Source organism: Haemorhous mexicanus, chromosome 1 (assembly GCF_027477595.1).
Source record: "Haemorhous mexicanus isolate bHaeMex1 chromosome 1, bHaeMex1.pri, whole genome shotgun sequence".
NCBI lineage: Eukaryota > Metazoa > Chordata > Aves > Passeriformes > Fringillidae > Haemorhous > Haemorhous mexicanus.
Genome location: NC_082341.1, coordinates 35286042 through 35304605, shown reverse-complemented (window position 1 = coordinate 35304605; position 18564 = coordinate 35286042). Strand labels below are relative to the sequence as shown.

The 18564-nt window shown below is 36.1% G+C and overlaps 1 protein-coding gene across 6 annotated transcripts in view; it reads left to right on the top strand.

Annotated features, from left to right (window-relative positions):
* Positions 1 to 18564, top strand: part of ANKRD28 (ankyrin repeat domain 28) — a 119737-nt gene that overhangs the window by 78021 nt on the left and 23152 nt on the right. For 5 of the 6 annotated variants that reach the window (XR_009486397.1, XM_059845657.1, XM_059845652.1 and 2 more), the window contains 9 exons: positions 93 to 163; positions 3003 to 3203; positions 3846 to 3933; positions 7019 to 7161; positions 8233 to 8445; positions 14289 to 14367; positions 14807 to 14921; positions 15338 to 15420; positions 17803 to 17866. Coding sequence is in view for 5 of the 6 variants with exons in the window: in XM_059845657.1 (XP_059701640.1) it covers positions 93 to 163; positions 3003 to 3203; positions 3846 to 3933; positions 7019 to 7161; positions 8233 to 8445; positions 14289 to 14367; positions 14807 to 14921; positions 15338 to 15420; positions 17803 to 17866 (1057 nt within the window). In the remaining variant the exon portion in view is untranslated. Of the gene's footprint in view, positions 1 to 92; positions 164 to 3002; positions 3204 to 3845; positions 3934 to 7018; positions 7162 to 8232; positions 8446 to 14288; positions 14368 to 14806; positions 14926 to 15337; positions 15421 to 17802; positions 17867 to 18564 lie in introns of those variants that run through there. The other variant, XM_059845661.1, reaches the window with a different exon arrangement.

Genomic DNA, 18564 nt, shown 5'->3' with positions numbered 1-18564 from the left:
ATAGTTCTATTTCTGAAAATGTCTTCTTGAAAATATTTTAGTCATTCTGTAAATACCTTTTAAATTTCTGTGGTTTTTATTTTTCGTTACAGGAGCTAGAGTTAATGCCAAAGACAGCAAATGGTTGACTCCTTTACACAGAGCTGTAGCATCTTGTAGTGAGGTATGTTGCTCTCTTTGACTACTTTGTGTTAAAATAAGACATCTCAAATTACCTTCTGTCCATTGTTCATTTTTTAAAAAGTGAAACTACTCCAAACGTTTGGAGTTGCAGAACATTTTTGCAATGGTTTTTTTGGCCTTTTGAGGGAATATATATATGTATATCTATTGCTTAAGCAGTGAGAAGGGAAGAAAACTATAAACTTTGAGTTCTCAGCTTTGCTGTCTGTGCCTTCCTTAGCAGAGGACTCTGCATGCAGTGTTCTTAAGTCCTGTTTACTTCTGCTAAGGTAACCAGAATGGTACAGCATGAAGGAAGATGCATTAAGATTTAGAACAATTTTTAGAGCATGGTCTTTGCATTACTTCATATTTTTTTACATGCTTGTGTGTTCAGGCATTGAAGAAATAAATGATTCTATTAAAGGCCTGCCAGTGTCTTTTTTTAAAAAAAGGGATTAATTAATAGAATTGAATATCACTTTAAATTCTTAAATGGAATGTAGACTGTTTCTTGAAGCCTACCAGTTACAGAGTTGTGAGAATATCATAATGCAAGAAATTATTTGGGTATTGTTTCCCTGTGGTGGTTGTCCTAATAAAAAATTTAAATGCCTGTAGAAGATCAAAACACACAGAGAAATGCTGATCTTGTTATGTGGAAGAGTTTATGCAAAACTATCTCCTTTGAGATCCTGAATCAAATTGATGTTCATTTCAGTACGTTTCAAATAAAAGTTTTTCATTAATAAATTTTTGTTTGGGAAGATAGAATTGAATATTTTAGTTTTGACAAGCATTGAACTTCAATTGTTTGATCCATGAGCTATCTAAACAAGCCTTGTTTCAGTTTTTGCTTTTGAATTCCCAGGATAAACTGCAGTATTTTGTCACTGGCATTAATAGCAAAGTTATGTAGAGATCATGTTATTCAAAAAAACAGTGTTTGAAAATGAATCTTCAAGGGCTTCTTATTCCCAAATGCTATTTGTTCTTGAGATATTTTTAGGCTGTTCCTTTGGGAGCTGACCAAAGCACCAAATGCTGCATTCTTCAGAGCTGAGGAACAATAAAAGCTCTCCACATCAGTAATGCTTGCAGAGGCAGAGGAGTACTGCAAACAAACTGGGATTAAACGATAGCTTCAAGAAATGCAACCACGGTCATGGTTTTTTTTTTAATATGGAAGATTTCAAACCAAACATTAATCAAAGGCAAACGAAACAAACCAGTCAGAGCTTGATAGACACTTGTCAGAATTCTCTATTTATAAACACACTGAGTCATGGGAGCCCATGTACAGGGTTGATACATGTAGGCACTGTTTTCTAGCTGACAGACCTATATGGGTCTGGGGCACTGGATGAAAAGCTGTAATGAAAAAACTGCATAATGATTTCAGTAAAACATCTGGACTCTTGAAGTAATGACAGCTGCAATTAAACAAGGACATTGAAACTTAAAAAATAGCTGCAGTTATGGATTTAGCTGCACAAGTTCAGGCAGCTTCATGTCAAGACAGTCACATTTTTATTTATGTGTGCCTGCTGTATGTTGCAAATTTTAAAAAAAAGAAACCCCAAGCAGATTCAGTAATGAAATTCATTAATGCAAATGCACATAAAAATGAGATTCCTTATTTTTATACTAATATTGTGGTGCTTCCTTCTGCAAAAGGTAATAGCTGTTCTGAAATTTCCTTGTTCTGAAATGGTATTTCTTAATATTTGGGTAAAAAAGGCAAGACTTAAAACATAATTAGTTTTTTAAAATACTAAATCTGCTTCAGTTTCTCAGAGAAGACCTAGTCAATTTTCTCATTAAAGTACAAGCCTGTGATGCAGTATTTTCACTTTTGTGTTTCTTCCTATCTTCTTTTTTATTAACAGCACAAGAAATTTCAACATTTTAAGTATTATTTATTCTGATATAAATAGGATCAATAGTGACTTAGCATTCTGCCCATGGACCTTGCTATTGTACCACAGTGTAATTCAGAATCTCTAGTAACAACTTGTGATAACATGTTTTAAGTTCAAAGTGATAATCAATTATTTGTGTGCTCAGTGACTGAGTTGGCAGTCACCAAAAGCAATTAGTGAATCGTGGGAAGGTCACACAGCTGATGCAAAATGCAAATTCATCATCGTGTTGGTACTACCAGCAGGTTTATTTTTTTATGCATTCCAGCTGTGTGCGCATCTTTTAATGGGATTTGTTTCTCTTGCTGTAAGAATTACAGTCTTATTTGTCAAATTTTCACAGCTTATACTTCTAACAAAAGGAAATGAATAATCATTTTGAGAGATGGAATTCAGTGCAATATTTTAAAATGGTTTTCAGGAGTTTTGCAACAGTGAATGTTGAAACTTTTTGTGACCATGCACTGTTTCATTTGTGGTTCTCTAAATGTACGTTTAATAATCTCGGGTTTGCCACTTGTAGACTTGGACAGTTGAAACATTTTGCTTGGCAGATTGGTGGAAATTCATTATAAGTTCATAGTATTTCACTGATCCTTGGCTAATAATTCCACTGATGGAAGAAGTCCTAGGATGGTTTGTTAAACTTCGGAAATCAGTTGTGATTACAAAATGATTTTCCATTTGTCTTAAGGAATAAAAGACCTGGAAATGGTTGATGTGTTTAAATTATTCATGTCCTTGAGAACATCCCCAAGTTTGGATTTATGATAAAGTACAAATCCCAAAGTGTCCTAAAGATTGTGTTTGCAAATGAACAAATGTTGTAGAGTTGTTTTCCACTGTACTGTCCTTAAATCCGGGGCTTTCATTTTCAATCTTTACTGAGTGGCTTGGTTTTTTTGTAAATGCTTTCAGGATGCTGTTCAGGTGTTGTTAAAGCATTCAGCAGATGTCAATGCTCGTGATAAAAACTGGCAGACACCCCTGCACATAGCAGCTGCAAACAAAGCTGTGAAGTGTGCTGAAGCTTTGGTGCCTCTCCTAAGCAATGTAAATGTGTCTGATCGAGCAGGCAGAACTGCACTGCATCATGCAGCCTTCAGTGGACATGTTGAGGTAAAAGTTAATTTTCTTGTTTTCCACTCATCATTCTGTCCCTCACATTTCTGATATTTCATTTTTGAGTTTAAAACCATTTCTCCCTCATTCCCTCAAAAATCCTCAACCCCTAGTTTGTATTTGAATTTGTTTTCTGTATGCATCTCTGTGCAGAAAAGTTGTGGAAAATAAGTGTTACATCATTTAATTGAAAGTTTATTACATTGTTCACTTTTCTTATAACAGAAGCAAATTTTTTAAGTGGAGTTAAATTAGTAACAGGTAAATTTAAAATGAAAAAGCCAGGATATTTTTCTGTTCAGTAAATAGTGAACATAGGGAGTATTTTGTTACGGAAATTTGGAGGAAAGATATGTAATAAGCTCTGACTCATTAGTCCCTTAGTAATAACCTGAAGATATAAAAGATTTCATGGCTTTGCAATGTTTAACTGAGAAGTGGTTTTGTTGACATCAAGTTTTGCGTTCCTTACAGTCATTTAATTGTGACAGGCAGTTTTCTCAAACTTATGGAATATTCCAAACCCACCACATTTAAATCCTCTGAAAATGCTTCTTTTTTTCTTTCCTGGTTTTCTCTGTTGAGGCAAAGTTTTTTCCATTATGAATAGAAGATTTGTGTTCTTTTTCTTTATCTCAGATGGTCAGCTTACTGTTGTCTAGAGGGGCCAATATTAATGCATTTGACAAGAAAGACAGACGAGCTATACATTGGGCAGCATATATGGGTATGTACATATTTCAGTTGATTATTACTGTAGTAATAAAAAAAAAATCATCTCATGTTTAGTGGTTTGACATATTTCTAGGAAAAATAATTGCATTGTGGGGTTATCTGTGTCTGCCAAAAAAACCATTAATAGTATAGTTCAAATTGCCTTGTAAATGTGTATTTTGTGGTGAGGAAAATCAATTTGTTGGAAAAAGAAAAGTAAGGTAAGTAGTTTTGTTCTTTAAAAAGGAGGAACTATGTTCTTCAGTCAGCAAGTCTAGTCAAAGGTGAAAAATTGTGGAGAAGTGCTAAATAAAAAGTAAGGAGTTAATACAAGGGGCACCTGAAACAGAGGATCATTGCAGCATCCTTGGGGATTGTATTTTCAGATAATATTTCATCTCTGAAACTACAAATTCTTACCTCGCCCTTCTTATTCCAGGAGTGGATAATTATTGTTCTTGTGGTCTTGATCAATGCCCTTGCAATACTATCAGAGTAATGTTCTTCCCTGTCTTTTATCAGACTTGGAAGGAATTGAATGTGCCATTCAATTAGGAAGTGATCATCACAGCAATAATGTTCTTAATTTATTATTTGAAGCTGGATGAGATTGCACTTCAGGTTTGATACCAATACTTAAAACCCCAGAAGTTAAAGAAAAATCTTCATTATTGATCTAATGTTCTTTCGATATTAGTGGTTTTAATGTGGTTTATCTGCAAAGCAATGTCTGTGGCAGTCTGTCCAGCCACCTTATTGAATGTGGTTATTTGCAAAATTTTGTTGAATGAAACTTGTACGAAAAATTTCAGAGAGCTGACAAGTGTCAATGAGAGGCCAGGGACACCTTCTGCCTTGGGCTTGCCTAGATGAAAAGTCTTCTGTTTTGCAGATAAGCTACATTTATTCAAATTTTAATCAGTGCTATATTGTAGGCTATTTACAGGGAACTCTCGTAATGAAGAGGGTTTGGGCAGGAAAAATGTAATTTAATTGATGTCGATCTGCCTAAATTTCCCTGCAGACAATACAGAAGAAAAAGCTTTTGAAAGTCTTCAATCAAAATAAAAATAATTATGACATTCTCCCTCACAATTTAGAGCCATTGTACATTGCTCCAATTGTTTGGAGAAAACCTTAAAAACTTTTCCACCCTGTAAAACTGACCATAAAATAAAGAAGTTATGCTTTTCGTCACTCTACTATAAATAACTTTCTAGGGTGATGTCCATTGTTTTGCTTCCTTCCTGCTTTTTATCCGGCTCCATTGCTGTCCAGCTGCAAAGCTGTGACTGAAATGGATTTACAGTCCTGTGTGCTGGTGTTGCCCTCACTGGTGCACCGGGATGTCTCTGCAGCACTTCTCACGTCAAGTACCTTGCTCTTCTCTTTGAGAGTCTTCCACTGATCGCTGCTTGCCTTTTCAATGCAGGTCAGGGGTTTTTTTGGCTTTTTACCCTCTCTTTGGAGTTTTTTCTGCCATTGTTCTGTTCACTGTCTCTATTCCTTTCACTGCTTTCCATTTCTTCTGCACTTCTATCTCTCCTTCAGGGCTTGTTTCATTCTTTTCCCAATTGTATTTGGGTAAAAAGATAAGTATTTTGTTTGCATTTCTCTTTCCTCTCTTTCCTACTATACTGAAATAATTAAGAAGTGAAATATTATTGCAGCACTTCACATTGCGCTGCTAAAGTCCTATCGCTTTAGTTGTATAGCTAGGTGAAATGGGGTTTTGTATGCTGTTAGGTACTCAGCATAAAATAAGTATCACAGTGTCTGAGTGCTTATAAAAATAGCTTTGTCGGTATTCCTTTGGGTAGGCACTTCCTATTCAAACTTTTGCAAATTCTCTTACCTGCTTACGAAGCAAAGACCCACACTCTTTGTGAAGCACCTAAACTGAAAGCTGGATTTGATACTTTCTGCTTAGATATCTGACTGGATAAGTATAAACATGAGTATTCAGTGTGCCCCTCACCACTTCTTAAACTAAGGAAAGGATGTCACCTGAAAGGTAAAATAAAGAGTCAGTTACAAAAGTAAAGCACCAAGTGTATTGTGCTCTGTTAAAGTCATGTATTTCTTTATTCAGCAGTCTTTGTCATGACTGTCCATACCTTTCAGTAATTAGTTGTTTGGCAGTTAAAGTAACAACAGAACAAGAATGACAGATACTTGGCTACCCCATTTTCATGGCTTCTTTGCAGGCGGTGTCATAAGTGCCTGCAAACAGAGGAGGAGCATGTGGGCATGGAAGGGAAAAGCTCATTGCCCTTTGCAGCCGGGGTGGGTGCTGGTGCTGGGGTCCCTGGCCCAAAGCTGGCAGTGAGAGCTACTGCCCACCACTTCAAGGTGGGCTCCCTGCCCTCTCTTCTCTTTTCCACCTGGAACTTCCTCCATGTCATGCCTTCCTCATTATCCCAACTCTTCCTCTTCCTTGTACTCCACTTCCATTGTCTAAGGAGAGCAGTTGATGCTTTTAAAAGGCTGCAGTTCCTCAAAAATCATCTGAGAGCTTTACTAAATCCTGTATGATGTGGCTTAACATTTTAAATGCTTTGTGAGTAAAGGGAGTTGGATTGGGGGGTATATTTTAATGTAAAAGTAGAATATTTTCTTCTTTTCATGTTTGCTTCAATTTTTCAAAGTTTCTGCCTAAGATTTAGAAATCTTAATGGGTGTGTTTGGAATTGGAGTGACAGTGGAAGATTGACAGTCACATTGTCTCTCAACTTGTTAATGTAAATTTGTGGTAAATACTTAATGATTACAAAGTTACTTTGCCTCTCTAGTTCTCAAGTCTTCAAAAAATACCCTTCTTTTTAAGCAGAAGACAAGATTGTGTTTTGAGTATACAAATTTATTTTTGCAGTGTAAATGCTGTGATTATTGGGTGGGGTGTGTGGAGATGATTATTTTATGTTGCTTTTATAGTTCATGATAGGATTAGAAAACAAGAACAATTCTTTCTTTTCTACATTAGGTCCAAAGGAATAATTTCTTGATCATGTTATAACAATTGTAGAATTATTAAGTTTGCAAACCTGTGCTGGTTAATAAAATATGCTGCTTCATTTTATTTGTCTTTATTGTTTTAGGTCATATTGAAGTTGTGAAATTACTGGTGACCCATACAGCTGAAGTGACATGCAAAGACAAGAAATCATATACACCCTTACATGCTGCAGCATCTAGTGGGATGATTAGTGTAGTCAAATATCTTCTGGATCTTGGAGTTGATGTAAGGAAAAATAAAATTAAATGGGATTTTTTTTTTGTTTGAAATGCTCTTGTTAGTACTGTAGCACAGTGTTTATTTAGGGACAGGTTGGGATATAGTGAAAGTACATGAAGGAAGATCTCTGGAAGTACTACTTTTTCTTTTATAAACCCTCATTTCTCCATTAAAAGAAAACCTCCTTAAGAGCCTTGCAGATTTTGCACAATACTTGGAAAATAAATGTGTATTTAGTGGGGCTTTCTGTTTATTTGATATTTCTTGCTCTTAATTCACTGGACTGGAAGTCAGGAAATAGGAATTCCGATCCTAACTTTGCCACACAATAATTTTTAAAGTGCAGGAAATTAAGTGCTTTTGCCTCATTTGGTAAAATATACATGGAACTGACTTTCCTACATGACATTAATTTTAGATAATACTAAAAATTGTGAGAAACTTCAATACTGCAGTAAATGAGGCCATATTAATATTGAAATGCAAAACAAACTAAAAGTTTCTACAGCATCTGCCTTTAGAAGGAGTGATAACAGTAAACTGAAACTGTGTAAGAAATCTACATTGTGAATCATAATCTTAGTCTTGCAAGGCTGGAGATTGCAATTCAAGCTCAATATTGAGAAGTAGGTCAGAATTCTGTGTCATTTTGTGTGCAACAAGAAATTCTGTTTCTATATGTGCACTTACACACACAAAAAGTCTCTTAGCTCTCTGTTTTTAATGAAAACTTGCAGTGCTGTTCTATAGAGGTCTGTGCTATGCTTTGTGTGTAACATCTGTGCAAATTGCCACAGTTGATATTTTTGGCATGTGTGGCTTCTCTTAGAGTTGCATACAGGAAACTGGTGTGGAGACAATTGGAGGAGGTTGGCTCGCTTGTAAAGCAATCATATCTTCCCCAGGACACAGATCTCAATCAACATGCTGTATCCAGAACTTGCTTTTAATTTCTGCTTTTGAAGAGTTCCAAAACATAGTCTCGTGACGTGAGATTTTTCCTTTGCTAGAATTAAATGCTGCATTAAGTACAGCTTTTTGCCCACTAACTAATCTTGGGGTCTTTTTCTCTTACAGATGAATGAGCCAAATGCCTATGGAAATACTCCTCTCCATGTAGCTTGTTACAATGGGCAAGATGTTGTAGTGAATGAACTCATAGATTGTGGTGCTAATGTAAATCAAGTGAATGAGAAGGGGTTCACACCTTTGCACTTTGCTGCTGCATCAACACATGGAGCATTGTGTTTAGAGCTCTTGGTCTGCAATGGAGCAGATGTAAATATAAAGGTAGGTGTACCCAAAGCCATCCTTTCACACTTAAAAATGCTGTACATCTTTATTGGAGGTAGTTTTTCAAACATACTTGTTTTGATAACATGGAGAAATTCCCACTGATAGATGGTGTATTTGTTTGAAAAGTACCGCAGTAAAAATGAGCCAGTATGTTGCTTCAAGAAACTTGATCTGAATCTGGAAACCTCAATGGGATATATTATATAGCCCAAAAGGATGAAGAAAAATGCCAATAATGTCTGGCCAATCTCAATTACATTTAAATGTCAGAATTCTGTATGCTTTGTTTTCCCTAGTCTAGCCATGTAAGTAAGAGCAAATAATTTGAAGAAATGCAAAAGTACATGTTTTTCTTGTAAGTAAGTAACATGAACCAAATCAGGGATATTTCAGGGAAGTATGTATGACCTGGCTAATTGCTGGAGCAGTTGAAGAGATGATAATATAAGATCTTAGAATCTAATCAATCAGGGAGATTTGGGAAGAGTGTATTAAAAATACAAATGTAAGTAGATCAGGCCAATGGAAAGTCTTAAACAGCTGGTGTTTTAAATATTCCAGCAAATTGTGTGAGCTGAGTCAGTATACATTTTACATCTTTGTTTGGTCACAAGTCTTTGACTGCAGAATATTCCTTAGAATCCAGCCTTGTTGTAGGTAGAGAGATGTAAGACCTCCTGATTTGTATTAAGTTGATCTTTACTCTAGTAATGAAAACTTAACTGTGTTCAGAAATATTTAGTGGCAGTATCTGGTATCTTGACAGGTTTTAGGCTGAGGGAAGTAGGTGATGGTTATGTGGAATGAAGAGTCCAAGTGTTCCTTATGGCAAAATGTCTGGTTGCCTGAACTGTCACCCACATGTAGTATGACAGGAATTATCTGTTGTTTAATTTCTTGAAAAAAAAATAGAAAAGAAACCTGCTGAGTAGGTTTCTGCTTGAATTTCAGCACAATCTCTGCAGGAGGTGAATATTAGAGTAGCTGACATTTCTGTTAAAAATCTTGGAGTTTGTGGTTCACTTCACGTAAGCAGTGATTTTTTTCAGTGATTCAAGCTGATTTTCAGCTAACTAATTCCAAAATACAGTTTTCTATCTATTGTTAGTACAAAACTCATAGCCAACTGAAAATTTGAGAGTATTTTAAAAATAAGCTCTTTGATGTGGAAAAATCCTAAATGTATGTTCCTGCTCACTGTTACATATATTTAGACCTGCAGTTTATTTAATGAAAATGTGCATAACTCATTTGTGGAAAAATTCATCGCCGAAGTGCCATGCAGAAGTAAGGAGCTGTGTTACAGGGTTTATTGCCAACTTATCCTAAAATATCCAGGTCACAGTCCATTTATTTTTGTTGCCAGCTTTCTGCTCTGCCTAATGTCCCAGGCTGCATATGACTGAGTATTCCGTGTTGCAGGGCTGGCTGACTTTTGTCCTACATTCTCAAAACATCATTTTTCAGTAAAGTGTGGTCTGCCATGAAAATAATCCCACAATGTTAAATGTATTACTGATTACATTTGTGTGTTACTCACACAAATAAAAGCAAAGGAGAGCTTATAGCACCTTCTAGTACCTGAAGGGGACCTACAAGAGAACTGGAGAGGGACTTTGTGCAAGGGCATGGAGTTATAGGACAAGGGGAAATGGCTTCAGATTTAGAGAGTAGGGTTAGATTAGATATTAGGAAGAAATTCTTTACTGTGAGGAGGGTGAGGCCTTGGAACAGGCTGTCCAGGGAAGTTGTGGATGTCCCATCCCTGGGAGGGTTCAATGCCAGGTTGGATGGGGCTTTGAGCTACATAGTGAAGTAGAACCCTGCCCATGCTAGTGGGGTTGGAACCAGATGATCTTTAAGGTCCCTTTGAACCCAAACACTTCTGTGATGCTATGACAAATATTAACAAGCCAAGAATTACTGTTTTTCTAAATGCAGGGCTGCAGGGAGGGGTTCATGATTTTGGGCATATTTTTGATGTAGAAGAAAGAAGTGGACAGGGCTCCATTTCAGAAACAGCATTAGCTTTAGCTATGGCTTGGTTGCAATTAAAATGTGCTGATTTCATACATATGAAAATTATTAAGTGCAAAATTGGGCGAGTAGGGCTATGTAGGGATTTTAAGCAATTATAGCTTGAAAGCGGCATTTATCCCTAGTTTCCTCATCAAGGTGTTTCTGTTGTAATTCTGTTAGTAGCATTTCTGTGGATTTATACCAGTATGACTGAATTTGGCCTGTAAATTTGCACCTGAAGGTGTGAACAGCCTTACTTTGCATAAGAGAACTTAGCACTTGCACTGTGGAAAAGTGCAAGAACTGGAAAAGAAAATAATTTTTAAGTCAACTTCTGCTTCCCTGGAAAGGCCTATAAAGGTAAATCTTGGAAGAGCAATTCCTAAAAAATTAGAATATGTTATGTAACAAAGAAATAATTGTGGATTTAAAATGAGATGGAATTAGAGTGTTCTTACTAAATATTTATTGAAACCAAGCCTGTTCAGTCTTGGTTTCAATATGCTGAGGCTGAGGCTGGAGTTCAAAGTAGCTCTTAAAATGGCTCTAAGATCTATTTTTCATCATAATTATATTGCTTGTGTGGGCTGATTCAATCATTTCCTCCCATGTGCAGCTTTTCCTGTGATTTTAGAGGTAAGAGAGTGGATGTGGATGGTAATGTTGATGCAGACTGGACAGTACTATTACAGTGTTTCCTGCTGTGGATGGCTGAGTGGGGAGAGCAAAAGGGGAACACTCTTACTCTTGATGGCAGTTAGAGGGAAAGTTCTTGTGCATATCTGTGAGTGCTGGCCTCATCTCAAGAAGGGATTATGTAGCAGAAGATAATAGAACAGTAGAAATATGTTATATGCTTTTTATCACCTCTGGACATCATTTCCTACTTGTTTTCATAGCCTTGTCAGTGTCCACTGTAGAACAGTGAATCTTATTAAGTATTGCTCATTACTGCAGCACTCCCTCTTCACTATTCAGGATTTCCATGCATGGAAGAGCACATTGAAATGAGTATGTAATGGGACAGTATTAATTGTTTTATGGACCTCATTGCTGCTTGAAAATTCAGTGACCTAAATAGAAAAAGTTTTTTACTTTCATTGGTGGTACTAGAACATAAGAATTGTTGCTAGGGGGAGATTTCATTTGGAGGAATGCTGTGACATGATAGACCCGCATTTCCTCTCCCTCAGTGAAGCTCAGTAGTCCAAGTACAGTTAATATGTGAGTAATCACTCAATAAGGTACCTTGTGTTGTGTATTGTTTCTGTCTAATAGCAATTACTGTTCTTAGCAAATTTGCTATGATCTAAGTATTTTGTGGATACATTTTCTCTAGTGATGGGAGAGATTTGGGTGATACCTTTCCTATTGCCACATTTAGCTGAGTTTCAGTGAAGACAACAAAAGTTATCATTAGCCCATAGCTGTCCTGTCATGTGCTGTGATCCTGCCTGAGCTCATTAAATCACACAGCTGTAGTTAGCTCGATATTTACAGAGAAGACTTTAAAGACATAAACAAAAGGAAACGGAAGCAAAGTTTCGAAGGTACCTCCCTGCTTCTGCAGTCCAATCTCCTGGCATCTCAGGAAATAGGGATTTGCTTAATAGATATTTCATTGCTTAAAGAAATGTCTGGCGACTGGTTCTGGTCCTATATATCCTATTCTAGTGTCTTAGAAGGCAATTCTGAATGCAGTCCTATACCTGGCAGTTCAGCTTCAACATGGGAATTGTCTTCATTAAATTTTATACCTGTTCTATGTTTATATGCTGATAGACAATTGCATGTTGTGTTATTCCTGGGCTGGAAAGGAAACTGAGACTGTTAGACATGAGAGAGGCACTCTCATAAAATCCATTGTCTTAGAAGTCTATGTTAAGTGCATTTTTAAGTAAATTTGAACAGAGTAAATCTGAAAATCTCTTATTGACTGTACTGTGTTTTTACATTTATAAGTGGAAAATGATTCTGTAGCTTATTTTGCTGTTCTTTGCAAGATCTTACTTAAGTTTTCTTGTGAAAAAACTTAACCGCAGTGCTCTTCAGTTTCTAATACTGTCACCTTAAGTTATTCCTATGTCCTTGTAAGGTACATTATGAGATCTGTTTTTTTCAGCTCCATCTTCTTTTTCTTCATTAGCCTTCCTTTGAGATACAGATTTATCCCATCTAAGCCAGTGAGATGGCAAGCTACTTTATCTGAGTCCTGAAATTCTGTCTGTTACTTCACTAAGCTTATTTTATATGATAATTTTTCTTTAAACTAATAGATTCTATAGATTCTTCAGGTTAAAGAAGGATAAAAGTGAGGAGAAAAGTCACCAGATGTCTAACAGTTGTTTTAAAGTAATCGGGCACAGAGACTTTTATGGCTAGATAAAAAGATGAGACCTGAACTGTAGGAGAGACATGAAAGAAAACTGGAGCACAGAGGTTGCTTGGAGAAGTTTTCACTTATGGTGTGTTCATTTGGCTTTTTCTTAAGGTCTCCAATGACAGAATTAACATTGTCTAATTCCTTAAGAGGATTTCAACCCCATGTTCTGTTTTTATTTGCATCTGCTATGGATATGTGGATGTTGTCTTTTGGATTATTTATGGTCAAAGAAATCTGCTAGCTGGAAGAGCTAGAGAAAACTTGTCATTCCATATCAAGTGTTTTATTTCTTTCAATCTAGGTCTGAGAAGACAGTGTTCCATATAATTGTGCTGTTATGCTGCTCTGGGCAATGACACAATGAAAAATTCCATATTTATCCCTAAAAGGGTCTTCAGCAGACTTTCAGTATCACATCCATAGAACCATGTCCATTTGGTGCCAAAGGGAGAGTAAAAATGGGAAGACACTTTTGCATATGACAACAATTTGTGATGTTTCAATATATGTGTTCATGTCATATGTTCCCCTGCCATATTTGTCTGATTTAACTTTGTGTTTTGTGAACATTTCATACTCCTCAAAGCCATCATTGAAATCATAGATGTGATATGCATGTGCATTCAAGGGTCCTTTGATTTTCTGTGTCGCGTTTGCAATTTTTTGAGTGCATGTGTAGGAACTTTTTTCTGCAGTAAAGCTTTCCCATTATCTGTGTCAAGTATGAGGGGAAGATCATTCCCAAGTAATAGCAACAGTAAGGTGGGTTTGTAAGTGCTTTGATACTGAGCTGTTAAAAAGTGAAGTTTCCTTATGTGTTACTGTTGGCCTGTTTCAAGGGTGTCTTTCCTGGGTGAATGACTAAGTGCACATCTAAGATGTGCATTTCAAATGTATAGTACCTAGTAGGGTTGAATAGTTCTACCCTAGGAGTACTTGTAGTTTATGATAAATTGCTTAGAAACATCACTTTACAGAAATTTCTGGGAAACACATGAGCTTTGTAATGTGTTGTCTTCAAATATAATGTGTAAACCCCTCTAGTAAATACAGCTACTTTCTTTCAAGAAACAAGCTTAAAACATTGTTTTATTTTAGCCTTGGGGAGGGGAGGGGTTGCACATAGACTTGTTGCTGAAGTTTTGTGCTGTCATCATCCTCTTAAGAGGTATTATCTTAGGGACAGAAGTGTGAGTGAGTGGACATCCCTGAGTTGTCTCTGGCAGCTGGAAGAGTGACTAAGAGCAGCTCTTGTGAAAAGCTTCCCATGTCATGCTGAACTTGTCATTGCCAGCATCTGTCTGGCAAAGGTGCATAGAAACAGTTTAAAGGATGGAGTGTAGAGAGAAAAGAAGAAAGAAATGTCCTTTTTGTTGTCAGGTCTGATTAATTGCTGTTACTGGTGATGAGTAACAGCATTTCTTTTTCCTTCCAGAGTAAAGATGGGAAAACACCTTTGCACATGACAGCGATTCATGGTAGATTTTCAAGATCCCAAACCATCATTCAAAATGGTAAAAAAGGGGAGGGAGTATTTTTGGCATAAGCTTTCCATTTTGGATGTTCTCATCCTCTTGTATTGGTAGCAACATGCTGAATTTTTTTCATGTTCAGTGTCCAGTAATAGTGGTGGAGTCTAGCATATTTGTTTATAAAGTTTGATAAGTTATACTGATGAACCATTTCTTTTTAAGAATGCAGGAATGTGTATATAGATTTGTTTTCCAATCAAACAACCCGGGTTATTTTTCCATAATCCAGTTTGTCCATAAGGTTACGTAATTAAATGCTTTTCTCTCCCACTAAATCTATATAAGTTTTAAATCCAAACTAGTCAGTCACTGACAATTAATAATGTTTTTTAAATGATCATCAATCCTATTTTTCTAACAAAGTACCTAATTATCTGTATGCCTACATATACCCTTACTTAGTAATTGCTCTTTATTATAGGAGCTGAAATAGACTGTGAAGATAAGAATGGAAATACCCCTTTGCATATAGCAGCTAGATATGGCCATGAGCTATTAATCAACACTCTGATCACGAGTGGTGCTGACACTGCAAAGTAGGTAACTTTACTGACATGAATGCAAGCTGACATAATTTAGAAGTGTATTTATTAGGTTAACAGAACTAGTGCAATTTTTAATATCATCTTCAACTTGCAACAGGAAATACTTTGTTTATTATGCTGTGTTGTACTTGTAAGTAGCTAGTCAGTATATCACAATTTGTACCAAAACAAAGAGAAATAGTTTTCTGTAATGTATTTGAAGTAAAAGCTCTGAAAGTTTTAATAGACTGTTGCACTGGTAATGCATGCTGATAGCTTGGAAGGAAGTGCTTGAGATGTGAAGTTAGCTCAGTAGTCTAATTAGGTGGTTTGCTGAACCCACCATGCATGTGCACTTTGGCACACAATCATGTTTGTGTTATTTTAATTGTAATGAAACTGTGATACCTGATTATGGTGTATCTTAGGCGGGGTATACATGGGATGTTTCCTCTCCATTTGGCAGCATTAAGTGGATTTTCAGACTGCTGCAGAAAGCTTCTCTCATCAGGTAGGACACTTTTAAATTCTTAAAAGGTGCTTTGTACTTCATTGTGTATTTCAGAGAATGGCTTTTAATTAAATCTTAATTTAGTGATGCATAGAAATCCTTATAGTTTACTAGTACCTTGGGGCCAATGCTTGTTTTTTAATGGACAGTCCATAGTTAAAGTGAATGCAAACTTTTGTAGACATAACTTTTAAAAAAAATCCAAATTTTAATAATACATTTATAATTTCTTTAATATTGTGTTTGTGCATTTTGAGTTGGCCGTAGAGGTGGGGTGACTGGTTTAAACTATAATGGAACTTCAAGGAGAAAGATAGATTGATAATCTTTTTTATTACTTTATGGAGCATCCAATTTCTATTCCATGACGTCTTAAGCTTAATACAGATCAGTCTATTCCCATCTGTTCCTGTAGTGGGCACCTAATAGCTCTGAAGACTCTGTGGACTGCTATATTAAGAAACTGTTGCATTTTTATTATGTTGTTAATGCAAAGCAATGGAAACTGCACTTTTCTTTTGATGTTTGACTCCTCCCTGAAGATGTGGTTGTTGGAAGGTCATTACTTCTCTTGTTGGCCAGAATCTTGGGTGAATTCTAGAGCTCTTTGAACCATTGCAATTCTGAGAAAGTAGATTTATCCAAATGAAGCTTCTGGAACAGAAGAAGAAGAAGAATAAACTAAATGATTCTGTATAAATCTGAAGACACTTAATGTTTTTTGAAAAAATATAAGTGAGGAGGAGAGAGTTGGGGGAAAGGAAGCATAAGAAGTTGCTTCCCCAGCTTTATACTGTTCATTAGGGAAGACTGGGAGAAGATCTAGAGGAGTATAACTAAAGCTACCTACTGGAAAGGTTTTTTTATTTACTGTCCTGTCATGGGCAAACTTGCAAGAAATCACTTCAGGAAAGAACTGTCCAATAGTTGACAATATTTCAATTGGATGTGTTCAAAATGAGGGATACTGGCTCTTTCTCCTTCCTGCACGTGCTGTGGTGCTGGCTGTGCCCTTACTTGAGGTTCAGTATGACAAAGGAAATCATGTGGAGAAATTGCAAGTGGTTTCTGTGGCTTTTACATGAATTGAGAAAACTTGGATGCAAATCTAGCCTGAAGCAGATAAGGACTTGAAGAGTATGTTCAGTCTTCTGGCTAGAAAGACAACATACTGCTGAGAGCTTTTAGGATGTGCCCTTGGTGTGGGGATTGGTATGTGCAGAGTATGTGTCCTTTTTGGGGTTGGGAGATGTCTCTTTTATGTAAATGAAAGATCTCTGATTTTTAAATTCATTTATATTCATGTGCAAACTTAAACAAAATGTCACCAATCTGCCTTGTCCCAGTACTGAATGACATTCAAGTAGTCAGTGATGGTAGGCAAGCAACTTAGGGATGTGGAATGGCATCAAAGGCTATTCTTCAAACCAAACTAGTAAACTCTCCTAAATTATTTGCTCTAGAGCATTCCCTGTTGAAATGGGATAAAAGCATAGTGGTGCATACAAAACCTGTTTTAGGGGATATGGAGTAGGAAAACAGTCTTGAAATAATAGTATTTTTGAATAACGTGTCTTATGTTGTTCATTATCTATTGTTGTTGAACAGTTCTTAAAAGGAAAAAAAAAAAGCCAGCATTCCTAGGTACCACAAATGGAGATTTAGTAAATAAATTCCATTACAGAAAAGCAAAACTCTCATGAGAGCATAATAGTTTTCTCAAACCAGAAATGTAGCTTTGAAACCTGATTTAAATAGTAATCTTTCTGTCAAAATATACGGGTAGATATGGAATTACACAGCTAGTGTTTGTGATCTTGGATTTGAAGTTCCACAGCTGAACTTTTTCAGAAAGAGAAAACTCCAGTGTTCTGCAAAGAGCCCCTCTGTAATTAACTGCTGTTTGCAGCCATCACTCCAACTCAATAAAGTTCTTTCTTTGGGAATAAAGCACTAAACTCAAGGATTAAATTTAAGTAGTTCCTATATTTAGTAATACTGACATCCCCAAAAATTAATAATCTCTGCACAACAGTGATAAATTCTACCGTATTCCTCAATTTTCATATGACCTGCATATATCTTATATTCAATAGTAAATGGCACTGAAATATTAGCAGGAAAATAGAATGAGAAAGAGCACAGCCCTAGTGCAGCTACTTGTCTTTTACCTCACCCCTTTCAGTTTTATTTAAGTGCCTGTTTTTCAAAACATTGGAAATAGCAAGGACATGTTTCAAATGAAGTAATTTTTAATGCTTGAGTGCTCTTTTGCAAATAGCTGTTAAGTTTGCTTAGCAAGCATTTCTCTTAACAGCAGATGACAGCAGTTTTGTGAAAGGTGATGTTACATAATGATTTTACAAAATATTTGCTTTGTAGGTTTTGACATTGACACACCAGATGACTTTGGCAGGACTTGTCTTCATGCAGCTGCAGCTGGAGGGTGTGTAAAAAAGCATTCATGCTTTCATATTCAGTATTTCTTTTTCAATTGCTGATCATTCTTGTTCTTTTTTTTTCTATTATCTCCTCTCTGTTTTTCCTGCCCTTTCCCCTTGGAACTTACGTAAACATGAAAATAATTTCAAGATGGATTCTCTCTGCAAACAAAAAATTAATTAACTGTTCAGCTCAATAAGTAATTGCTGGAGTACAGTGTCCAAGTGTCATCAGTCTTACATTAGATTTATGTTTGGGGATGAACCGATTCTTTTTTTTTTAGTTCCCATGGATGATGATAAAATTTTTAGAATTTACAGCATTCAAAGATTCCATGCCCACTTCAGATCACTGTGGGACATGAGATAGAGAACAGCAACATTGGGAAATTTGTTTTACCAAATCCGTAAATAAAAGGTCAGTCTAAATAAAATAAAAGCAATAATTAAATTCCAGAGTTTAGGTGGATGAAGTAGTCAGAACTACTTGCTCATCACTTGAGTTGTGATCCATATTGATTATTGTTATTGCATTGTAGGTTTTCTATAGCAACTACTCAAAATTGCCTGGAAGAATTGGGTAATAAATTTCATGATACACTTTGTGGGACACAAGAACTCCATGATATTGATATTTTCATTTTTCTGTTTGAATGTTGTTTAAGTAATACTGTTAAGTAATCATTCTAAGTCAAAAGTACTT